General features: G+C 35.5%; 1 protein-coding gene across 1 annotated transcript in view; it reads right to left on the minus strand.

Annotated features, from left to right (window-relative positions):
- Window positions 1–4,378: 4,378 nt before the first annotated feature.
- Window positions 4,379–21,877, minus strand: part of LOC126292016 (peroxidase-like) — a 607,040-nt gene continuing 589,541 nt past the window's right edge. Inside the window, exons 12-15 of the mRNA XM_049985808.1 lie at window positions 18,803–18,973; window positions 17,307–17,496; window positions 11,997–12,102; window positions 4,379–4,605 (exon numbers count right to left, since the gene is read on the minus strand). Coding sequence (XP_049841765.1) covers window positions 4,539–4,605; window positions 11,997–12,102; window positions 17,307–17,496; window positions 18,803–18,973 — 534 coding nt within the window. The 3' untranslated portion in view covers window positions 4,379–4,538. The remainder of the gene's footprint in view (window positions 4,606–11,996; window positions 12,103–17,306; window positions 17,497–18,802; window positions 18,974–21,877) is intronic.

Here is a 21,877-nt window from a genome sequence, read left to right on the forward strand (position 1 = left end):
GCTGATTATTAAATTTTGTGTCTTCAGTCTTGTGTCTACATTGATACTGCACACCGTGGCTTCCTTTCCTGTGACAGCCTCTTCATCTCAATTATTTGTAAATTCCAATATCTGGTTTTATCTACAGTTTTTTCCATCTACAACTCCCTCGGGCAGCATGAAAATAATTCCATGATGTCTCCACTTGTGTCCTGTCATTCATGCCAATATTTTCCATGTGTTCCCCTCATTGTCAGTTCTGTCATCAGCTTCCTCATTTGTTGTCTTATTAGTCCACCTAATTTTCCACATCCTTTTGTAGTACCACATCAAAAATGCTTCAGTTGCACTCTTTTTCTGGATTCCTGCAATCCATGATTCACTTTCCTACAATACTGTGCTTCAAAGATTCAATTCACAGAAGTTCTTCCTCAAATTGAGGCTTATGTTTGATACAAGTAGACATCTCCTGGCCAGAAATGTCCTCTTTGCCTGTAATAGTCTGCTGTATATATCCTCATTGCTTTTTTCATCATGTATTATTTTACTTCGAAGGTAGCAAAATTACTGCAATTTGTGGTCCCTAATTTTGAAGTTAAGCTTATCACTAAACTCATTTGTTCAAATAATATTACAGCACCAATAATGCTTCATTTTTATCAAAGTAGCTTACAAAATTTTAAAGTTGCAAAACCAATGTTGCTAACACAGGCCTCCAAGATCTTGACCTCTATCATTATAAGGACCATTGGAGCCAGGACAGATGCAATGATCACAGGTGACCAGTTTGGCTTCAGAAGAGGTGTGGGCACACAAGAAGCAATACTCAGCTTGCAGTTAATTCTTGAGTAAAGACAACAGAAGGCCTGTGACACGTATATTGCCTCCATCGACCAGTAGAAAGCATCTGACAGTGTAGACTGGGTGTAGGTTAGGGACAACTTTTCAAAATGCTGAGAGAGTGGCATAAAGCAGCAGAACAGAAGAGTAATGCAGTGACTGCATAGAGATGATGTGGCTGTGATAAGAAGTGGGAACCCTCGAGAAGTTATGTTACTGTTAAGCAGGATATATATGACAGGGCTGCTCACTCTCTCCCGTCTTGTCCTATGGATACATTCAGAGGGCTGTATATGAACTCAGAGAGAAACTAGGAACCATAGGAGGAATTAAAGTCCACCATAAGAAACTAAATATGTTGAGATTTGCTGGTGATATCACTCTGTTAAGTGAAGTTCTGAAACAATTAGAAATATTATTGTTCTTGATGGAAAGCACTCTGTATTCCCTGTAACATAAAAATTAATAAAGTTAAAACAAAACTCGTTTTGTCGAGTAGACAAATAATGATGCTCAATGCCCACTTAATGAGTGACTGGAGACTGTCAAATCATTTGGATACTGAAACCAATGTATAATTCTGACACATCTATTCAGTAGTAGATGATGATACAGCTATGTCAAATGGACCTTTCAGTATCATTCTTTTCCTGGCATTGTATCTTTGAAATTTGCAAGTCTTATGTTCTAAAGAACTATGACACTTGGTGACTATCAATCAAAGTATCATTTCTTGTATTATACTTTTCCGTTAAATTTTGAAGTTTCATTTCCTTATATTTTCACTTTATCTCTTGAAACATTAAGTGTCTTATGAAAATATTTTAGGACTGAAGAAGACCAATTCCTGAAAATCAGAAGCATCAGATTGTTCATAAGCACCCTCAAAGGAAAGGAAACTTGCTATCTTTTGGAGTTATTCTTAGAATAGTTTTCATTCCATAGATCCGCGTTGAGGAGATCCTCGTGGATGTGGAACATGTCACCTTTTTTTATTTTTTTAAAGCTGAAATAACAACACTAATAGTATAAATATATACAACACATCGTTTGTTTCTATTAAAAAATTCGTCAATGGAGTAGAAGGAGTTGGCCATTAGTAAGTCTTTCAGGCTCCTTTTAAACTGATGTCTATTTGTAACTAAATTTTTTATGTTTGCTGGCAAATTATTGAAGATGAGTGTTCCTGAGTAGTGGAACCCTTTTTGAACTAAAGTAAGTGCTTTTAAGTCATTGTGCAGATCATTATTGTTCCTGGTATTGTATGTATGAACTGAGCTGTTGTTGGAAAAAGAGATATATTATTTAGGACAAATTTCATTAAGGAGTAAATATACAGAGAGACAATAGTTAGTATACCCAGTTCTTTGAAGAGGTTTCTACAAGACGTCCGTGAGTTTACTCCACAAATAATACGTATTACACGCTTTTGGACTCAGGAAACTTTTGTTTGACTTGAAGAGTTTCCCCAAAATATTATACCATATGACATTATGGAATGAAAGTAGGCAAAGTATGCAAGCTTGTTCACTTTTATGTCTCCTATGTCTCCTAATACTCGAAATGCAAATACAGATTTGTTAAGGCGTTTCTGCAGTTCTGTGGTGTGCTCCTCCCAACTGAATTTATCATCAAGTTGTAATCCCACGAATTTAAGACTGTCAACCTCTTCTATTTGCTCTTCTTCATACTTTATGCATATGCTGGGTGGAAAGCTCTTACAGGTTCTGCATTGCATATAGTGAGTCTTTTCGAAGTTTAATGTCAGTGAGTTGGCTTTAAACCATTTATTAATATCCATGAAAATATCATTAGCAGATCTTCCTAGAACTACACTCTACATACTATTTATTGCAATACTTGTGTCATTTGCAAACAAAACTAATTCTGCTTCTGGCAGTGTAACTGATGAGAGATCATTAATGTACAAAAGAAAAGGCAATGGCCCTAAGATGGATCCTTGTGGGACACCACATGTAATTTCTTCCCATTCTGATGATGACTGATGACTTAATTCACTAGCCCCTTGCACTGACACCCTTTGTTTCCTGTTAGCAAGGTATGACTTGAACCATTTTGCAGCACTGCCCGTGACACCATAGAATTCTAATTTATTTAAAAGGATGTTGTGGTTTACACAATCGAATGCCTTTGACAAATCTCAGAAAATATCTGCTGCTTGTAACTTGTTATTTAATAAATTAAGTACATTTTCACTGTAGGTGTAAATAGCCTTTTCGATATCAGAACCCTTCAGAAATCCAAACTGTGTTCTTGATAATATGTTATTTGTGGTCAGATGGTTGAGAAGCGCCCTGTTGATTCTTTGATGAGCTAGAGGAAAGAAAACAAAACCAAACAAACATATGCACATTTCTCCTCTTTCTGTCACTGTGTCCATGTTTCAGCAACATTCCACACAAAACACTTCACTAATCTTTTCCCTCATTGTTTGTTCAATGCATCCAAGAAAATTCTCCTTCTGCAAAACATTTTTTTGCAATAGCTGTCCTTGTTTTTATTTCATGGTTACCTTTAATGTAAGTTTGTTTCATAGGTTCCTGATGTTAGCAAAGAACTTCAAAAAGTAACTAGTATTGAATGGTACATTTGAATGCTAAAGTGACACAAACACATGACATGATAATTCAGCAGTCACCACGCCTTTGTAAATGATACTTGGAACATTCTACCAATTGCTCAATTCCCTGATAATAGAAATCTGCTCCTGGATCCCAGAATCATAAAGGAACCACTGTGTAAATGTCATCATCAGTAAATCTCTTGTGTGTGAAGTGGACGGATAAAATAAGGAGTGCAACACATCTACACAAAGAAAGCTACAACATAATACTGACTGTGTTGGTTTATTTTTTGTAGGTGTACATTGTGTCAAGAGACTAATCTAAATTATATGTTAGGGTTGAAAGTGACAGTTTACTTGCACACTTGCAAAGCCTACAAAAGTGAATACAAAGTCTTAATTGTAGGGATACATTGATCACTAATGTAGCCTGAGGTTCAGTTAGGTTTTAAGGTGACAGTTTGGTTGTGATTTAATAAAACCAACGAATCTCATATTATGAGAATAACTATATTTCTGGGACATATTTAATGTTCATTTGATTTTGGTGAATGGTTTATGTGCATACTGATGACATCTTGTCTCAAAAGAGATGGTGAAATCAACAAATCCAATATTTCGATTTACTTTCTCTCAGGATGAGAGGAAAATTTACCTTTCATTTGTGGTGGCTCTCCAAGTATTGTGCCAAACCAATAACTCAGCTTAACACCTGAATCCCACCATTAGCCAATCACACTAAGAGATCTGGTGATGTCATTCTTGGTCAAAACCAAATGTCTACATTTATTACACATTTTCAACATAACACTCTGTCCGACTGTAACCCAATTTTCAAGCCCTTATTTTTCTTTTATGTTGCTGTTATTATATTCCAATGAGGATTCCATGGTCACAGCATGAATTATTGCAGACTCACTTATTTCTGAATTTCTTTAATGGAGTACTGGTTGAACAAAATTAGGTGTACAGAAATAATCATGGAGGCCTTTATTGATAATTTATAACTACTATTTAAGTGAACAATCCAAAACTTTGAGTCTTTATTGCTGTGTTCCCAAGAGATCATTTATTATTCATTCCAACCAACAAGTCAGTGTAACAAGTTCAACTTCATAACTGATCTGGAGTGTTGTCACTTGTTCTCCTTCCAGAAGCTCAAGTCCACAACTGGTAGTTCATTGCAGTCAACCACCTCATTTCTGGAAAAGTAAAGAACATTTCAAAGTAACTATCATAAGCTATATACTCATTAAATATCAATGGTTACACCTATTGAGAAATAACTACAATAAGACAAGGAGCAATAATAATCTACATTTCACAATTTCTTCACTTTTTGAATTGCCTTGACTTGGACATCAGTGAAAAACTCAATAACACTATCTTTGAAGGTTAAATTTACTTTCATAAAAGATAATACCAAAGACTGGAATGCATAGCAATTTGAGGCAGATGCACTTGCTTTGATACCATTTCTACAATATTTTGTACACACTACCTACCAAACAGCATCAAAAGCCTGACAGATAGCCAACTAACATTTAAAAATAAATTAAAAGAATTTCTAGATGACAACTCCTTCTACTCATTGGCTGAATTTTTAGATATAAAGTAAGTAAAAAAAAAAAAAAAAAAAAAAAAAAGAAACTTAATCATTAGTGTCATGCAATATTTTGTGTAATGTAATTTCTTGTACAGACATCTTTTATTAACCTGACACGTTCCACATCATTACGAAGTGTCGTATTCATGATCTATGGAACAAGTATTAATCTAATCTAATCTAATCTACTATTTCACACATAAGAGTGGGACTTTTTGGAACTGCCAACATAACTAAGCAGTTTCATAGTGTATCTAGCAGGAAAATTGCAGAATATAATGGAGAAGTTAAGCATAATAGCCATGTGTTAAAATATTTTAATAAATTTTATTTATTTCTGTGGTCCTTTGAATTGGTCTGATGAAGTCATGATGGAACTGAATCTCACAGAGATTACAATCCTAGGCTAAGCTATTCAATAGACATAGCAGTGAAAATAGTCAAGACCTTGAGAGAGAATGTCATCACAACAGTATTTGTCTTCCAGAACAATTTTTTTAGAACTGACCTGGAGACAACAATGTCTTCCGGTTTTAATGCCAACCTGTTACTTGTCCACTCCCAGTCCATCAATCTTCTCTCTCCCTTCCCTTGCACTCCTTGTTTTCATAAGAAGTGATACTTTCTACATTTTAACTACCTCAAATGTTTGATTTTATTGGATGGTTTATGTCTGGTTCCAGTCAGTGCAAGCAGTTACTCATCAGCTATTTGACAGCTTCCAAAACATGGAGAGAATTAAGTTGAATATTTTATGTTTGAGCAGTTCACTTATAACAATCATGACAAAAAGCTCGTTCACCCATTATAAGAAAGACTTATTTCTGTCACTTATATTTTGGATATTGATCTCCAGCTGTCGTAATACATAGTGTAGGTGATCGTTGTTGTAAGGGTATATTTGTTTGTTTTATATTTGACAAGTATTCTTCAAATGTTAGAACACACCTCCTTTCCATTATTGCAAGCCTAATGCCTGATGCTGCATCTATGCACTAAAATTGCCTCATCTGTGAACTTTTTGAAGACTTGCCATCCTATTTGTTAAAACAATGTATATCACACTTCAAAGTGGACTCTATAGCTTTGAAATGAAATTAATTATCAATTCTAAATGATAGAAAGTTGTGAGGAGTGGGTTCTTTATGCACAAAGCTGTAAAAATCCGTAACAGGAGCTCACAACACTTCCATATACCTCTGGGAGATGGCATGGGACATTGTTGTCATCACTGCCATCATTGTCAGTTGTTCAATATAGTCTGTGGAACTTCTGAATAGCTGCAGCTAATTTCCAGTGAAAGCTGTCCAGTGTGTGCTGAATCCTACTGAACATACTGTACATGTTTCCTTGCAGGATTGGATGTCATTAGACTATATCAGTTTGCACTTCTCAAAAGAGAAAAAGAGTTTCTCAATAACACATTTGTGTCCAATAATGATGATGAATCTGGTGTAGATTGCATAAGGTTCTGAGATGAGACCATCTTCATTTGGGTTGTTTGTGAACATGTAACTGACAGTTCAAGGTACCAAAAGCTGCACTGTATTAAGTATGTACATTACACTGACTGTCTAAGCTCCAGTACTTAATAAATGCACAATTGGTACTATGTATTTTAAGTAGCAGTCACTGCTAGGAGCACATTTTGGTTTTGGAACTTGTTGCCATGAATATCACAGCTCACACAAGCTGAGGCAACAAGGAACCCCTTCAGTGATGAAAAAAATCGAGGCAGAACTGCTCACTCCGGAAATACAATGTGAATTCATTTAAAGTATCCTGAGAAGAAAATACAAGAAGTCACACTATGAGTCACTGTTGCAAAATGTGCGCAGAGACATCACCCCATTGATATCAACATTGCTGAACAAATTTTGCTGCCAGATGCTACAAGAGAGGCATTGTGCACCGAATAGCTGAAATTCCAGGAGCATGCCTTCCAAGAAGTGTCAGGCAACATATTTTCCAACTCTTCTCGGAATGAACACTGATGCACAAGGTCTCTCTAGAAGCACCTTGCACTTGAGTTTAATGCTACCGTGTCAACCAAGTGATCCCATTACGAAATGTGCTGCTCTTCATTGTATTTCCTCTATCTCTTCTATCAGTCCAACCTCATATGGTCCTAGATGTATGAGCAATACTCTAAAATCAGTGAAGCATGTGTTTTGTAAGGTACATCTTTCGTGTATGAATTACATTCTGTTAAGATTTTTCCAATGAATCTTTGCTTCGTGTCTACTTTTCCTGCAATTAATTTTATCTTATATCTTCCCACCATCCCTCCCCCCTCCCAGAGAGAAACTAGCCTAACAGATGCCTCATCATAGATATGTGTAATTAATTATTCTAGCAAACTCGCAGCTTACATCTGTGCATCATGTTTGTAAGGAGAGAGAAAGCTGAAGAACCTTTCTTTTGGTTTACCTCTTAATACAAAATGGTGCATGACAGCCATCTGAGAACCATTTGATACAGCACTACTTACATCCGGTGTAACAGCTAAAAATTCTGGTTCTCTTACTTGCTTTAAAATTTTTTCTTGGCATACTTCTCCAACATAATTTGTAAAAGTTCAATTTGAATTGTTGTTGATGTTATATTGAAAACAATTACCTTATCCAGCGTAACACTAAAATCAATTGGTCTTTTCAAAACACCAGGGCTTGGTGATAATTCAGTTTCATTGTGACACCTGAAGGCTCATTCAGAGGAAACAGAGAAATAATTACAATTTATTAAAATATTTAACACATACCTATTCTGTCTAACATCTTGATTATATGCCACAATTTTCCTTCTATGTGTACAATCAAATTTCTCAGCTAGTTTGGCAGTGCCAAAAACTTCCAGTCTTAAACAGTTTTGTATGCCAACAGCTTAAAATTCATTCTTCGGTCTGGTACTCAGTGATTTATGTCTGTAACGCCCACTTTTTCTACAAAGGCTCCCCACCAAATAACGTGCATTGGAAGCAGCATATTACATTTTTAACTTCACAGCCACATAACCAGTCACTTTTTTTTTTTATGAATATCTACTGTAAGTGCTCTCATAAGCTGTCAGTTTCCAGTATTATTTTGCACAATAACAGTCATTCTAGTCTCTCTGCAGTAAGCTTCTCCTCACCAGATTTTATTTTCACTCACACTCTGTAACCTAAAACCTATTCAATTGAATTTATTATCATCCATTTTAACATATCCATTATATAGGAATTATCATATGGGGTGGGGCAGAGAGAGAGAGAGAGAGAGAGAGAATGATTTACATTTTTAACAATTAAGGGAAATAACATAATTGTAAGGCAGAGATTTAGGAATCAGGTTTTAAATTGTAGGACATTTCCAAGGGCAGATGTGGACTCTGACCACAATCTATTGGTTGACCTGTAGGTTGAAACTGAAGAAACTGCAAAAAGGTGGGAATTTAAGGACATGGGACCTGGATAAGCTGAAAGAACCAGAGGTTGTACAGAGTTTCGCGGAGAGCACAAGGGAACAATTGACAGGAATGGGGGAAAGAAACACAGTAGAAGAAGAATAGGTAGCTCTGAGGGATGAAGTCGTGAAGGCAGCAGAGGATAAAGTAGGTAAAAAGATGAGGACTAGTAGAAATTCTTGGGTAACAGAAGAAATATTGAATTTAATTGATGAAAGGAGAAAATATAAAAATGCAGTAAATGAACCAGGCAAAATGGAATACAAACATCTCTAAAATGAGATCGACAGGAAGTGCAAAACGGCTAACCAGGGATGGCTAGAGGACAAATGTAAGGATGTAGAGGCTTATCTCACTAGGGGTAAGATAGATACTACCTACAGGAAAATTAAAGAGACCTTTGGAGATAAGAGAACCACGTGTATGAATATCAAGAGCTGAGATGGCAACCCAGTTCTAAGCAAAGAAGGGAAGGCAGAAAGGTGGAAGGAGTTTATAGAAGGTTTATACAAGGGCGATGTACTTGAGGACAATATTATGGAAATGGAAGAGGATGTAGATGAAGACTAAATGGGAGATAAGATACTGCGTGAAGAGTTTGACAGAGCACTGAAAGACCTGAGTCGAAACAAGGCCCCTGGAGTAGACAACATTCCATTAGAACTACTGACGGCCTTGGGAGAGCCAGTCATGATAAAACTCTACCAGCTGGTGAGCAAGATGTATGAGACAGGCGAAATACCCTCAGACTTCAAGAAGAATATAATAATTCCAATCCCTAAAGAAAGCAGGTGCTGACAGATGTGAAAATTACCGAACTATCAGTTTAATAAGTCACAGCTGCAAAATACTAACACGAATTCTTTACAGACGAATGGAAAAACTGGTAGATGCGGACCTTGGGGAGGATCAGTTTGGATTCCGTAGAAATGTTGGAACACGTGAGGCGATACTGACCTTACGACATATCTTAGAAGAAAGATTAAGAAAAGGGAAACCTACATTTCTAGAATTTGTAGATTTAGAGAAAGCTTTTGACAATGTTGACTGGAATACTGTCTTTCAAATTCTGAAGGTGGCAGGGGTAAAATACAGGGAGCGAAAGGCTATTTACAGTTTGTACAGAAACCAGATGGCAGTCATAAGAGTTGAGGGGCATGAAAGGGAAGCAGTGGTTGGGAAAGGAGTGAGACAGGGTTGTAGCCTCTCCCCATTGTTATTCAATCTGTATATTAAGCAAGCAGTAAAGGAAACAAAAGAAAAATTTGGAGTAGGTATTAAAATTCATGGAGAAGAAATAAAAACTTTGAGGTTCGCCAATGACATTGTACTTCTGTCAGAGATGGCAAAGGACTTGGAAGAGCAGTTGAATGGAATGGGCAGTGTCTTGAAAGGGGGATAAAAGATGAACATCAACAAAAGCAAAATGAGGATAATGGAATGCAGTCAAATTAAATCGGGTGATGCTGAGGGAATTAGATTAGGAAATGAGACACTTAAAGTAGTAAAGGAGTTTTGCTATTTAGGAAGTAAAATAACTGATGATGGTCGAAGTAGAGAGGATATAAAATGCAGACTGGCAATGGCAAGGAAAGCGTTTCTGAAGAAGAGAAATTTGTTAACATCGAGTATAGATTTAAGTGTCAGGAAGTCATTTCTGAAAGTATTTGTATGGAGTGTAGCCATGTATGGAAGTGAAACATGGATGATAACTAGTTGGGACAAGAAGAGAATAGAAGCTTTCAAAATGTGGTGCTACAGAAGAATGCTGAAGGTAAGGTGGATAGATCACGTAACTAATGAGGAGGTATTGAATAGAATTGGGGAGAAGAGAAGTTTGTGGCACAACTTGAGTAGAAGAAGGGATTGATTGGTAGGACATGTTTTGAGGCATTAAGGGATCACAAATGTAGCATTGGAGGGCAGCGTGGAGGGTAAAAATCGTAGAGGGAGACCAAGAGATGAATACACTAAGCAGATTCAGAAGGATGTAGGTTGCAGTAGGTACTGGGAGATGAAGCTTGCACAGGATAGAGTAGCATGGAGAGCTGCATCAAACCAGTCTCTGGACTGAAGACAACAACAACAACATTTTCTTAATTACACTTTACATATTTTGTCTTCTTTTTACATGCAAGTTGAAAAAAAAAGTTTATACAAAAAAAGCAAAAGATGAGCACTATTTGTTTAGGCAGCAAAGAAATTCATCAACATTATAGAAACTTTGACCTAATAGTAACCTCTAATTCTTTTTTAAATGTATATAAGTTTTGTACATTTTTTATTTTATATATCATGATCTAGTTCTACCTGCCCAGAAAGTACCAGCTACAGTATCAAGAACTAAAACAATCACCCTGAAACACCATAACATTTGTACACATGGTTTTAAGAAATAATAATCATAACCTCGATACACATAAACATTACAACTGCAGTAACACCAACAATTGCAATATTCTAGGCTCTTTTCCAATTGTCACAATGTTAGCATTAAATCGAAGCTCTGTTTTATGATTGAAAAAAATATAAAATGCTCTTATGCTGATGAGAAAACTTTCCTACAATTTTCTCCCCCCAAAACAAATTTGTGAATGAAACAATGGTATTATGATTGCTGTTGAAATATCAATTTTGGCAATAATGTGAGTGATGCATGGTGTACCCTAGTGGCTTGTAACAAATTAACATTACAAGAGAAGAAAAAGATGGGAGAAGTGTACTTCCTAGAATGGTGCTACCCCATGGGGCATCTGGAGCTGTTTATAGTCAGAGAGTTTCCACTCTGACTGCAGCACCCTGTGATATCACTGGGAAGCATGCCATCTGGTGCTATGGGCAAGCCCAAGTAGAATAGACTGCACGTTGTGCCAGGAAGGTGTCATTGGAGTGCAGAACCCCTCAGTTTGCTTTGAGAGCAGCAATATTTTTGGGCCAATTATGAGGCAATAGAATGTTTGATAGCAAAGGGAAGTGGGTTGTAACACATCTAATGGTACATATTGGGCTTCTTAAACAAACAAAAAAAAAGTGTAAGAAAAGCAACCATATAAAGTGTAAAGATACTTTGTTCTTTACATGATGCTGTGAAAGTGTACTAAATGCTTTTCAAAACACAAAATACTTATCATACCAAAACAATGTTATTGCTAACTTTTTTTTCTCATGAGCTGTTTGTAGCTTGTGCCTTTCAGTATGACTTATGGGTGATGTCATAGCAGCATTTTTAAACCAGCCTTACCTCATACAACAATGAAAACCTCAATCAAATTCATAAAAAAGTGGAAACAATGTGAATTTCAGTGGGATATTCATTCAGTGTGGATAGCTAAAATATTTTTCACATACTACCACAAAGCATCTTCAGGTTTCACAAAAGCTAAAACTTAGTGAAAAAACATACAACACATAATGTCACTCTCAGTTTCATAGTTTTGTAAGTAATTATGATCCACACAGGAAAGCTGCACTTTTGTGTTTCAATTAGCCTATGAATAAACAAATGAATAATAAACAAACACAAAACATTATAAAATTACTTACGTATTGGAAACTTTTTTGAAACTATTGTGTGGTATTCTTGTTATGTGATCAGAGTTGTCACAGACAATTCTTGAAATTGTTGCCTTTTTTATTTCATTGATCTGATCTGTAAATAAATACAACAAAAATAAATATAATAAACTGCTATTTTAAATTAGCTGAACAATGGCACTGGGCGATTTGTATTCCATATGTTTCATATTTATTCCCTTTTATGTTTATCCTCACAAATGTAAATAAAAAAATTAAGAATGTATAAAACAACTGTATACTTAAAAACAGTACTGAAAATGTATGGGGCCCACATAATACGTGACAACTATTAATTGATAGCAGTAAGATACTCACAGAAAATGTAATTGTGTACAGGGAGAAGACTGGTTTTGTGGGATGGGAGGGTACTGTAGTGGAAGCAGTTAATGAACATCTTAAATCAGCTGAGATAGAAAGTGGGTTGGCATGCAAATGAGATGAAACTTGTAGTTTGTTCTTTCTATGGGCACCAAACTCAGCTGCAGAAGTAAGTGATAACTTAAAAGAAATTCCTGTTATATAGTATCCACACTTTCACATCATTCTATAATAGCTATAAGAGACTTCAAACACCCGAAAATTGGTTGTGAAACGAACAGTTTCATAAGATGTGAGTTATTGAGGTATTTCTATAAAATGATTATAAGAGTTCTGTTTGGGAGTTACCTGGAACAGACAGTTGAGCACCATACCTCTGGTAGACATATACAAGATTTGTTGATAACAGACAGACTTGATATGTTATAAGCTGTTAACATAGGGACTGCAGCCAATACAGTTCAGCAATAATGGCTATGATTACGTAAAACAAAATTAGCAGATAAGTTCAGATTTTCAATAAAGTTAACAAAGAGGTTACCCTATATGTCAAGCAAATATAAGAGATTTGACTATAACAGTATACCTCAGAAAACTGTGGTTCCATTTCAAACAAACAGTCAATCAAACTTTAGAAAAATGGGTGCTCCGCATAGTAATGAAATGTGGTAGATATCCATATACAGAGAGTATTAGAAAGCGTATTAAAAACAGCCCATGCTGTTCAATAGGTACAAAAGAAAATACAAATCTGCAGATAGGCTAATATTAATTACAACACATTTAGCTACTGGAAACAAAACATATGAAGGCTCCAATAAGGACCATAGCAAAATATTTTCAGAAGATCCACTGCAAAATGCAAGATATTTTGGCACATGTAGTTGTCAGTGACACAAAAAGCATTGTGCAGATGCTTATGGATAGTACAGGAACCAAAACAGAAAATAACAAAATGAAACCAAAATGTTGGATACAATTTTCAGAGTTACATCTCAAAGAAAAATGCAGAAATATTACCACCATTCATAAGCCATACTGTTGCAAACAGGTCATAATAATCAGCACAACTGTTGTTGAAAAGCAGCTTTAGTTGCTTTGCTCACTAAGGCTCCAGGGCTTAAAGGAGTCATTGTCAAATTGTGCAATGGATTTGTCTATGAATTAGCTCTCTCTTGATGATAATTGACTGCAGAACACTTCATTGGCTGATTTGGGGGAGGGGACCAAACATAGAGGTCATTGATCCCTTCAGATGAGGGAAGGGTGGGGAAGGAAATCAGCTGTTCCCTTTCAAAGGAACCCTTCCAGCATTTGCCTGAAGTGTTTTAGGGAAATAAAGGAAAGCCTCAACCATGATGACCAGATGCAGATTTGAACTGTTGTCCTCCCAAATGCAGTCCAGTGTGCTAACCACAGCACCACCTCGCTTGGTGCAGAGAATTTGAGCAGATGCCTGGAAATGAGTACAAGTTGTAACCATCAGTTGAAGTGAAAATAGAACTGACCCACTGAAATACCCCTGTATATCACTTTCATCCCTGTGTTCGGTAATCCTTAAACATACTATGAATTCAAACATTATCACCTACCTGCAACAAAACAGTTTTCCACAGAAATCAGCATGCATTCTAAAAATGTTGATCATATAAAACTCAACTCATGTTCTAATGTCCCTAGTACTGTAGGTAGAGGAAATGAGGTATACTCATTATTACACTGATGTCTTATGCCAATCTAATTTCAGAACAAACTTTGATCCTATATGTTTCATGTCAAAAACATTTGAAAACATTGATTGCATGAGCAAGAGAATATGTCAACATCATCAACAACCTCTCTGATGGTGATTCAGTGAGTTTTCAGAATGACTTTCTTTGCTTCTTCCACATTGCTATCAGTCATTGATGTGCTAGTGTGTTCAGGATGGTAATCATATTCATCTTCTTGACCCTCTTTGAAACATTTAGAACACTCATAAACTCTTGTCTTACTCATAGTAGATTTGTCAAAAGCTGCAGTCAATATTTAATATGTGATGCTGCACTTTATTCCATATTGTAAGCAAAATTTGATGCAAAGTCTCTGATCCATCTTCTTGGAAAGCAAAAATTCGCCAAAAATAGTGTAACCTTTTTGTTTGCCAACAGTAAGCAAAATATTAAAAACACCTGAAAATGCGTACATACATCAGGAGCATGTGTATCAATAAGACAAAAGAAATTTGAAAATTGAACATCTGAAGCCAGCAAAATTAAATTCCTGTTACTTTTTGATAACACTTTGTACGTGTTCTTAGCCCCTCTCATCTGAATATTTACTTTCACGGATTGAAAACTTATGTTAGCTACATGTCAAGTACTATGGTTTGTTATAAAAGCGCAAAACAAGTAATAATGTATTATAAAAAGAATTCAGTATGTCAATAAGCAAAAATGTTTTCTTTTAAAAAATACCACTGTAATCAAGTAAATATCAAACAGCTTATAGCAAGGAAACAGCAGCTGTGAAACCAAACTTCCTTACTAATTTGCTCAATTAAATCTAAATGGTCTAATCATGAACAGCATTAAGCACGTATAGTTTATTGTTAATACAGTCCATCTATAAAGTTTCTATGATGTCTTCACTTATGGTAATGTACACTATGTGATCAAAAGTATCCAGACTCATGGCTGAAAATTACTTTTGCTACTTTTACTTTAAATTTATCTGTGGGCATAATATGTGCACTTTTGGGTAATTTGTTAAAAAATTTGAGTCTTAGATACTGCAGTGATTCTTTGATAGTCTGGAAAATGGGGTTTCAATTGTATGTCCATTTCTTGTATTATGTGAATGCATTGCCATCCCAAGATCAAAATTATTTTTAAGTTTTCTTGGCATATATCAGGCAATTATAAATATACAAGCCAGGGACTTTCATTATATTTAATTCTTTAAAATGCTACCTGCCTGCATGAATCTCTCAATGGTAGTCCTATAAGGCATCTGACTTTTTTTTTTCATTTAAACACAGTCTTTGAAATTGGGCAGTTTCCCCATTGTATAATCCCATAAGTGAGATGAGAGTGGAAGAAAGCAAAGTATGCATATAGTAGGACTTCTCTACTAACAGAGCCTCTCAGTTTATTAACAAGAAGATTACATGTGAGAGATTTTTGCATAGAATGACTGTGTGAGTTTACCAGTTAAGTTTTTGGCCAATATGAAACCCTAGTAGTTTTACAGATTTGTTTTCACACACGCGAGACAGATAATTAAATACAATATCTTCTGTCTTATTATTAGTTATCTGTAATGAATTTGCCTGAAACCAGCTTGTACATCTGTCCATTGCTATTGTTACATTATTCTGCTATTCATCGAAGTTGTTTCCCTGAGTAATTAGTATTGTATTGTTTGCATACAGTGCTGTTTCACAAGGTAATGAAAAAGGCAAATTATTTAGGTAGACAACAAAAATAAAAGGTGCACATATGGAGCCATGTGGTACTCCTTTGATAACTTGCAAGAATATGGATCTTTTTTCATTTATAGCCACTGTTTGTTTTCTATTGCATAAGTAAGATTGTAATAGTTGGCAAGCGCTCTCACCTATTCTGTAATACTATAGATTTCTTATAATAGCATTGTGGGATACAGTATTGGATGCTTTCTTAAGGTCTAACAGTCTTGCATGAATTATGGATTTATTCTCAAAGGAGTCGTATACTTAAGCGACATTGCTCTCTGCTGCCTTCACAGCTGAGAGACTAGTTCTGAACCCATAGTGTGTGGAACATAGCAGTTTATTATTCAACTCAAAATACTGGCTCATTTGCTGGTGGTCACAGTACTCTATTATTTTTGAAATTATGGAACTAGTGAGAGGGGTTCATAATTGTCAGGTAAATCTTTATCACCTTTCTTATACACAGGTATGATAACAGAAATTTTTAAACTATCTGGGTAAATACCTTCATTTTATATCTTATTTATTACCCTTGTTAAGGGGATTATTATTTCTTCTCTTATATTTTTATAACATAATTAGATAAACCATAGTAGTGTTCAGCTCTGGAGTTACTGAGCTTGGCTATTGATTCACTGATCTGCCTAGGAGTTACTAATGCCCATTCAAATTTATCACTCAGCTTTCTGTGTATTGTAGGTAGCAGCACTTCTGCCTTTCTCGCATCAGGATTGGCAAAATGTGCATTTAATATAAATGGAGGAATTTGTATACTGTTTTCTTTCTTTTGGCAGTTTTCTTTCTAGGTGATGAGTTACCCCAGAAAATTATTTGATAAGGCATTATCGAGAGTAAATGCACAAAATATGTCAGGAACATGAATAGTTTGTTTCTGAGCAAAAGTCCATCAAGAGCAAATGCAACTGAATTTAATTGTTTGAGCAACCACTAATATAATTGTTCCAGCACATGTTTTCATCAATATGTACACCAAAACATCTGTAGCATTCTACTGTCTTTACTGACCTCTGTTAGTGTGCTATGTATGATCCTATTGGTACAGAACATGATATTGTGTGTTTCCTAGAAATTAAGGGAGAGTCCACCTTCAGAGAATCACTTTCTAATTCTTTGATAAACAGTACTAACTGTCTCTTCTCTTTTTTCCCTCTGATGGGATTTGTTATAATATAACACAAAAAATATGCCACCATTGCTAAACATGGAAAGAAACTGGAGTAACCAAATGAATTAACTGTACTGTGAATTAAGATTGCAATATAATATGAATACAATTGAGAGCAATAAAAGGATAGAAGTTTATTTTGTACTTTTAAAGTGATACCAAAGGATCAACAACAGTGTTCCTCATATAAGGAGTATTTCGAACAATACCAATGGACATAAAGTAATGCCTACCCTTAGAAAGGAAATAAGAACCCATTTGAGAAATGATTACAAGAAACTAAGGAAACAAAATAAAATAAGAAAAAATTAGCCAGTACCTGATGTGAATGGGTAAGGAGATCCACCATAATCATAGAAAAATCTGTCTCCACATTTCCAGCGTTTGAATTGCTCCACAAGTATAGTTTCCCTTACATTCAGTGTACTTTCATTCCTCTTGTCCAGCATCACCATTATGAGGTCCACATCATCAGGATGTTCATAAAAGTGCCCCAAAGCTCTGGCATCCTGAAAAAAATTAATAAATAAAAGCTGTTTTAAACATCTCAGAAACATAGTCATAAAATACTTTCCTCCTGTGTGGAGTAAAATTGTTTACAAATTTCTTACCCTGCAACTTGCCCCAAAATAACAGTGGGTAATCCAGGACAAAATGAGGACAGTGTAATAAAAAGGGTATATTGCTACTCAGCATACAGAGGAGATGTTGACTCACAGATAGCTACAACAAGAAGACTGCTATACCTTGGATCTTTTGATGAAAAAGGCCTTCTTCTAAGGTAGAAACACAACACACACATGTACATTGGCATTGTCTCTGGCCACTGAACCAGCACAGCTTTAGCCTCAGAGGCAATGTAAATGTGTGTGCTGTGCTTCTACCTTAGAAGAAGGCCTTTCGGCCAAAAGCTCGAATGTGTAGCAGCCTTCTTCTTGTGGTTGCCTGTAGCTTACTGTCTTCTCTACTTGATGAGCAGCAATCTATTCTTTCCATAATATTCCAATAAAACAAATATTTTCTAAGCTTATTCAGAAGTTACATGAGAATTGATTTCCATAATATATGTTTGTGGATTACATTTTGAATGCATTGCATGTGGGCTACTGGAAGAAGAAATGATGACTCATTACATAAGTACCAACCAGACATCACCTCTTTGCTTTACCGAGAGAGGATGAGACTAGAAACGAAAACTTGACAAGGTCATACTAATTTGAAAATCAGCAAAAGTTGTATTAGTTACTGAGGAAAGCATAATAATAATTGTGAGTGTGATTTGCCTAAATATTCTGCTTTCCTCATTCTTGTCCAGACCTACCACTTGTTTCATCCACAATGTACTGATGTGGTTATCCCTAATCTTATCTCCTTCATGCAACTTCAACTCTCCAGAGAAGACAATGTATTTAATTTTCAATCTTCTTGCATTGCCTGTATTTTGTGATGTTTTATTTTTAATATATCATCAACACTATGACACTTAAAAAAACTCTGTATAGAGGAGAGCTCTGTTGTCATTCTCACAGCATTTGCATCTACTTAATTTATTAGTACAGTGACACACCTATTTGGGTAAGTAATTTCAATGGCTACACATGAAGGACAAGGGGTTACCCATATCTTAAGGTAGCATTTTCTCTATACTCTATCTGTATAAAGAAAGCATTTTAGATAAATGATTACTAAAGAGCATTTTGACAGTGCAATGTGATGATTTTGACATTAGGTTGGCATGATGACTATACTTAATCTAATGATGCAATGTTTAACAATTTCCAACAAAAAAGAATATGGAATAGCCAATGTACAAACCTTATATGGCATAAGATCACTGAAGTCTTCAAATTTCTCAGCTCGGGGTAGCCCAATTAATTCCCGATAATCATTGTAGCTTCCTAAGCCAGAATCTCTTCCTCTTAATATATCAAATGTAGAGAGATCTTGGCCATATTCCCCATCTCCTTTGAATAGGTTCCTGTCAAGCTGAAATTGTTTACATTATATTAATTATAGCAGTCATGTATCATTCATATATGCAAATTAGTAACACATAAACTTTAGTAATAAATTTGGATTTTTAAAACCTGTCACAAACAGCATTTTATTTGTTCACATTTAAATTTATTCATGTGTTCATAAAACTCTTTGTAGAAAAGCCAGAATGTTTTACTGGAAAGTTTCACACCACACAAAAAAATTTTCAATTAACATAGCAGCAGATAAAGCTCCTATTCCTTATGTTCCATCTACAACAAATTTTTCTGACATTTATTTCAACTTCTGCTTGTCTTTGTCTATGGCCTATTGCACTAATTACAACAAATATTTGTTCCTCTTATGAAACAAACATTATAGCATGCAAAACAAAGACACGGTGGCTGCACCACTACTATATTTTCCAAATAATTTACTTTTTACTATAAGTTAATCAATTATTTGACATGGTTTTCATGTAATAACCCATTAGTAAATATGTCTTCCCTCAAAGAGATGGGCAAGCAGCATATTTGTTGGTAAGAGTATGTGTCAGTTGACAGGAAACAAAGAATTTTGACTATCTACTTTTGTTACATCAAAAAGATGTTATATAGCATTGATAAATTAACCCACAGATTAATAATTCATAATTTGCAATGTAGTGCTCATTTGTATCAATAGGGGGATTTGCATCATGTTAAGTATAATAGTGTCCATATATTTTTCTTAATTTCTGACTAGCAACGTTGTTTTACCATTAATTAAAAATATTAGTTCTTGTAATTAATCAAAAACTGTAACATTCAACCTAGGCACTTTTCAGAGCATAATGTGTTTTCAGAATAACAGTTTGTTCTTACACTCATCTGTAAGTAGTTGGATGTCACCCAAAATTGGCACTCCATGGTTTGAAAGTACAGAAGTAAAATCTATGATGGATGCACTCTTGATGTTGGCTCAAAGCACAATTGTAAATGTTCTTTATGTGAAAATATGTGCATTGACAACCACAAAAATCACTAATATTAAAGTGTAACGACTATCTAGTGATTAAAAATTTTGACTGAATTGTGTTTTGATCAACAGGTACTGTGGAATACTATTGTTGCTGAACTAGTGCTTGTAGAACATTGTAGATCTAATTAAAAACTGACTTGAATGAACTATCACAGCATAATTAAATGTGATGAATTACTAAAGAACAGTGCTACTTATGAACTGTGTCTGTTTATATAAATGTAATCACTGTTTTTGTTCAACAGTAGGACCTAAAACTCTCCACTGGACAGTAGTCGTTAAGCATTGTGGTTTCCGACATAGATATGGGTACTAATAATGTATTATAGAAGATAAACTGGTCACCGCACACAGTAACTGAACTGAATGTGTTAGTGTCATCTAAATTATGGTGTCCTGTACATCAACAAACCAGAACCATCCCACATTCAACCAGATTTTTAACCTTGAGGTGATCAAGATGAGTGCAATCAAGGACAAGACTCCGATATTCATGTCAGTTCCATCGCATATAGACTGAGTTATCCAAGCAAGATTCATGACCCACTCTCACAGCTTTACATCTTCCAGTACCTCATATCCTATGTAACTTCAGAGGTTTCCAGTTTGAGTCCTGTTTCAGAAAACAGGTTTAATCTGCCAGGATGTTTCAGATCAGTGGACAATACCCTGCGGAGTGAAAATTCATTTTGGAAGAAAAAAAGATTTACATATTGCCCTCCTGACAGCCAAGTATGTTTTATTCAACTTCTTCCTATCTATAGTACTATGTGTTATTTTACATTTATTCTGCAGTAGTGTCTATTTCATTAGATCATTCTATACACAGACACTATACCACAATTTATAGTATATTATTGTGATGCAATATGTTTGGTAATAACTGTTGCTGAAACTTCCTCAGAGTCACTGATACCAGTTTCATTGACGACATCCTCAAAAAGGTCAGGTCTGGCTGTTGCTATTAGACCCATTATATTTTCATCATGAGTGACTTCTGAACAACCTGTTCTAAGTAGTTATAACATTCCACAGGATGTCTTGTCATTCCCATCACTTACGAGACTGTAATGTTCCCATTTGCTGATTAAAATTTCCTCCAATGGTGATGGAATGATTGGGGGAACTTATGTACTAATGAATTTAGGTTTTCTCTAAACTTTTCAGTTACATCTGGAGGTGAGTCTGATTTCTCAGTGGATGGTCCTGATTTTCCCCTAAAATTCCAGTTATCAATTTTTGGTTTATAATAAGTTTTCTGTGCCTAGTATAGGATGGCATATGAAAAACTGGCCCTGAGTGCATATTGCTCACCAATAATTCATGAATTGTTGCCCACCATGAGCAGATGTAACAACAGATAGATAAACATATAATCATTAGTTAATAAAGAAATAACATAGATGCTATGGCAAAGGTCTGCATTTCCTGAACCGATCTTGTGTTTTACATTAGTTTATATTAGGTCCTGAGAATGACCGCCTCATGCTTCAGTGAACATTTACGCATGTCCCATTTGCATGTTGCTATACACCTTGCACAACTCCGCCTCATCAATTCTCATAATTTCATTATGAACATTGTGCTTAAAGTCTTCTAGAAGTATTGGGTTATTTGCACACACTTTTACCTTAACACTGACCCATGGATAAAAGTAACTAGTGGTTAGGTCTGACAAACATGGCAGACATAATCCTTTGCTGACAGTCTTTTCCTCTGTCAATCTTTCACGAACTCATGAGGTGCACTCACATGAAGTGTGACAGGTAATGCCATCCTGTACAAAACACTCACAACAGCTTTGAAACAACAGATGACAATTGGCTCCCAACAATGAGCTGTCTAGAACTTGGGGCCAGTTTTTCATGTTCCACACTGTACATTGTTAGCTCC

Source organism: Schistocerca gregaria, chromosome 9 (genome assembly GCF_023897955.1).
Source record: "Schistocerca gregaria isolate iqSchGreg1 chromosome 9, iqSchGreg1.2, whole genome shotgun sequence".
Taxonomy (NCBI): Eukaryota; Metazoa; Arthropoda; class Insecta; order Orthoptera; family Acrididae; genus Schistocerca; species Schistocerca gregaria.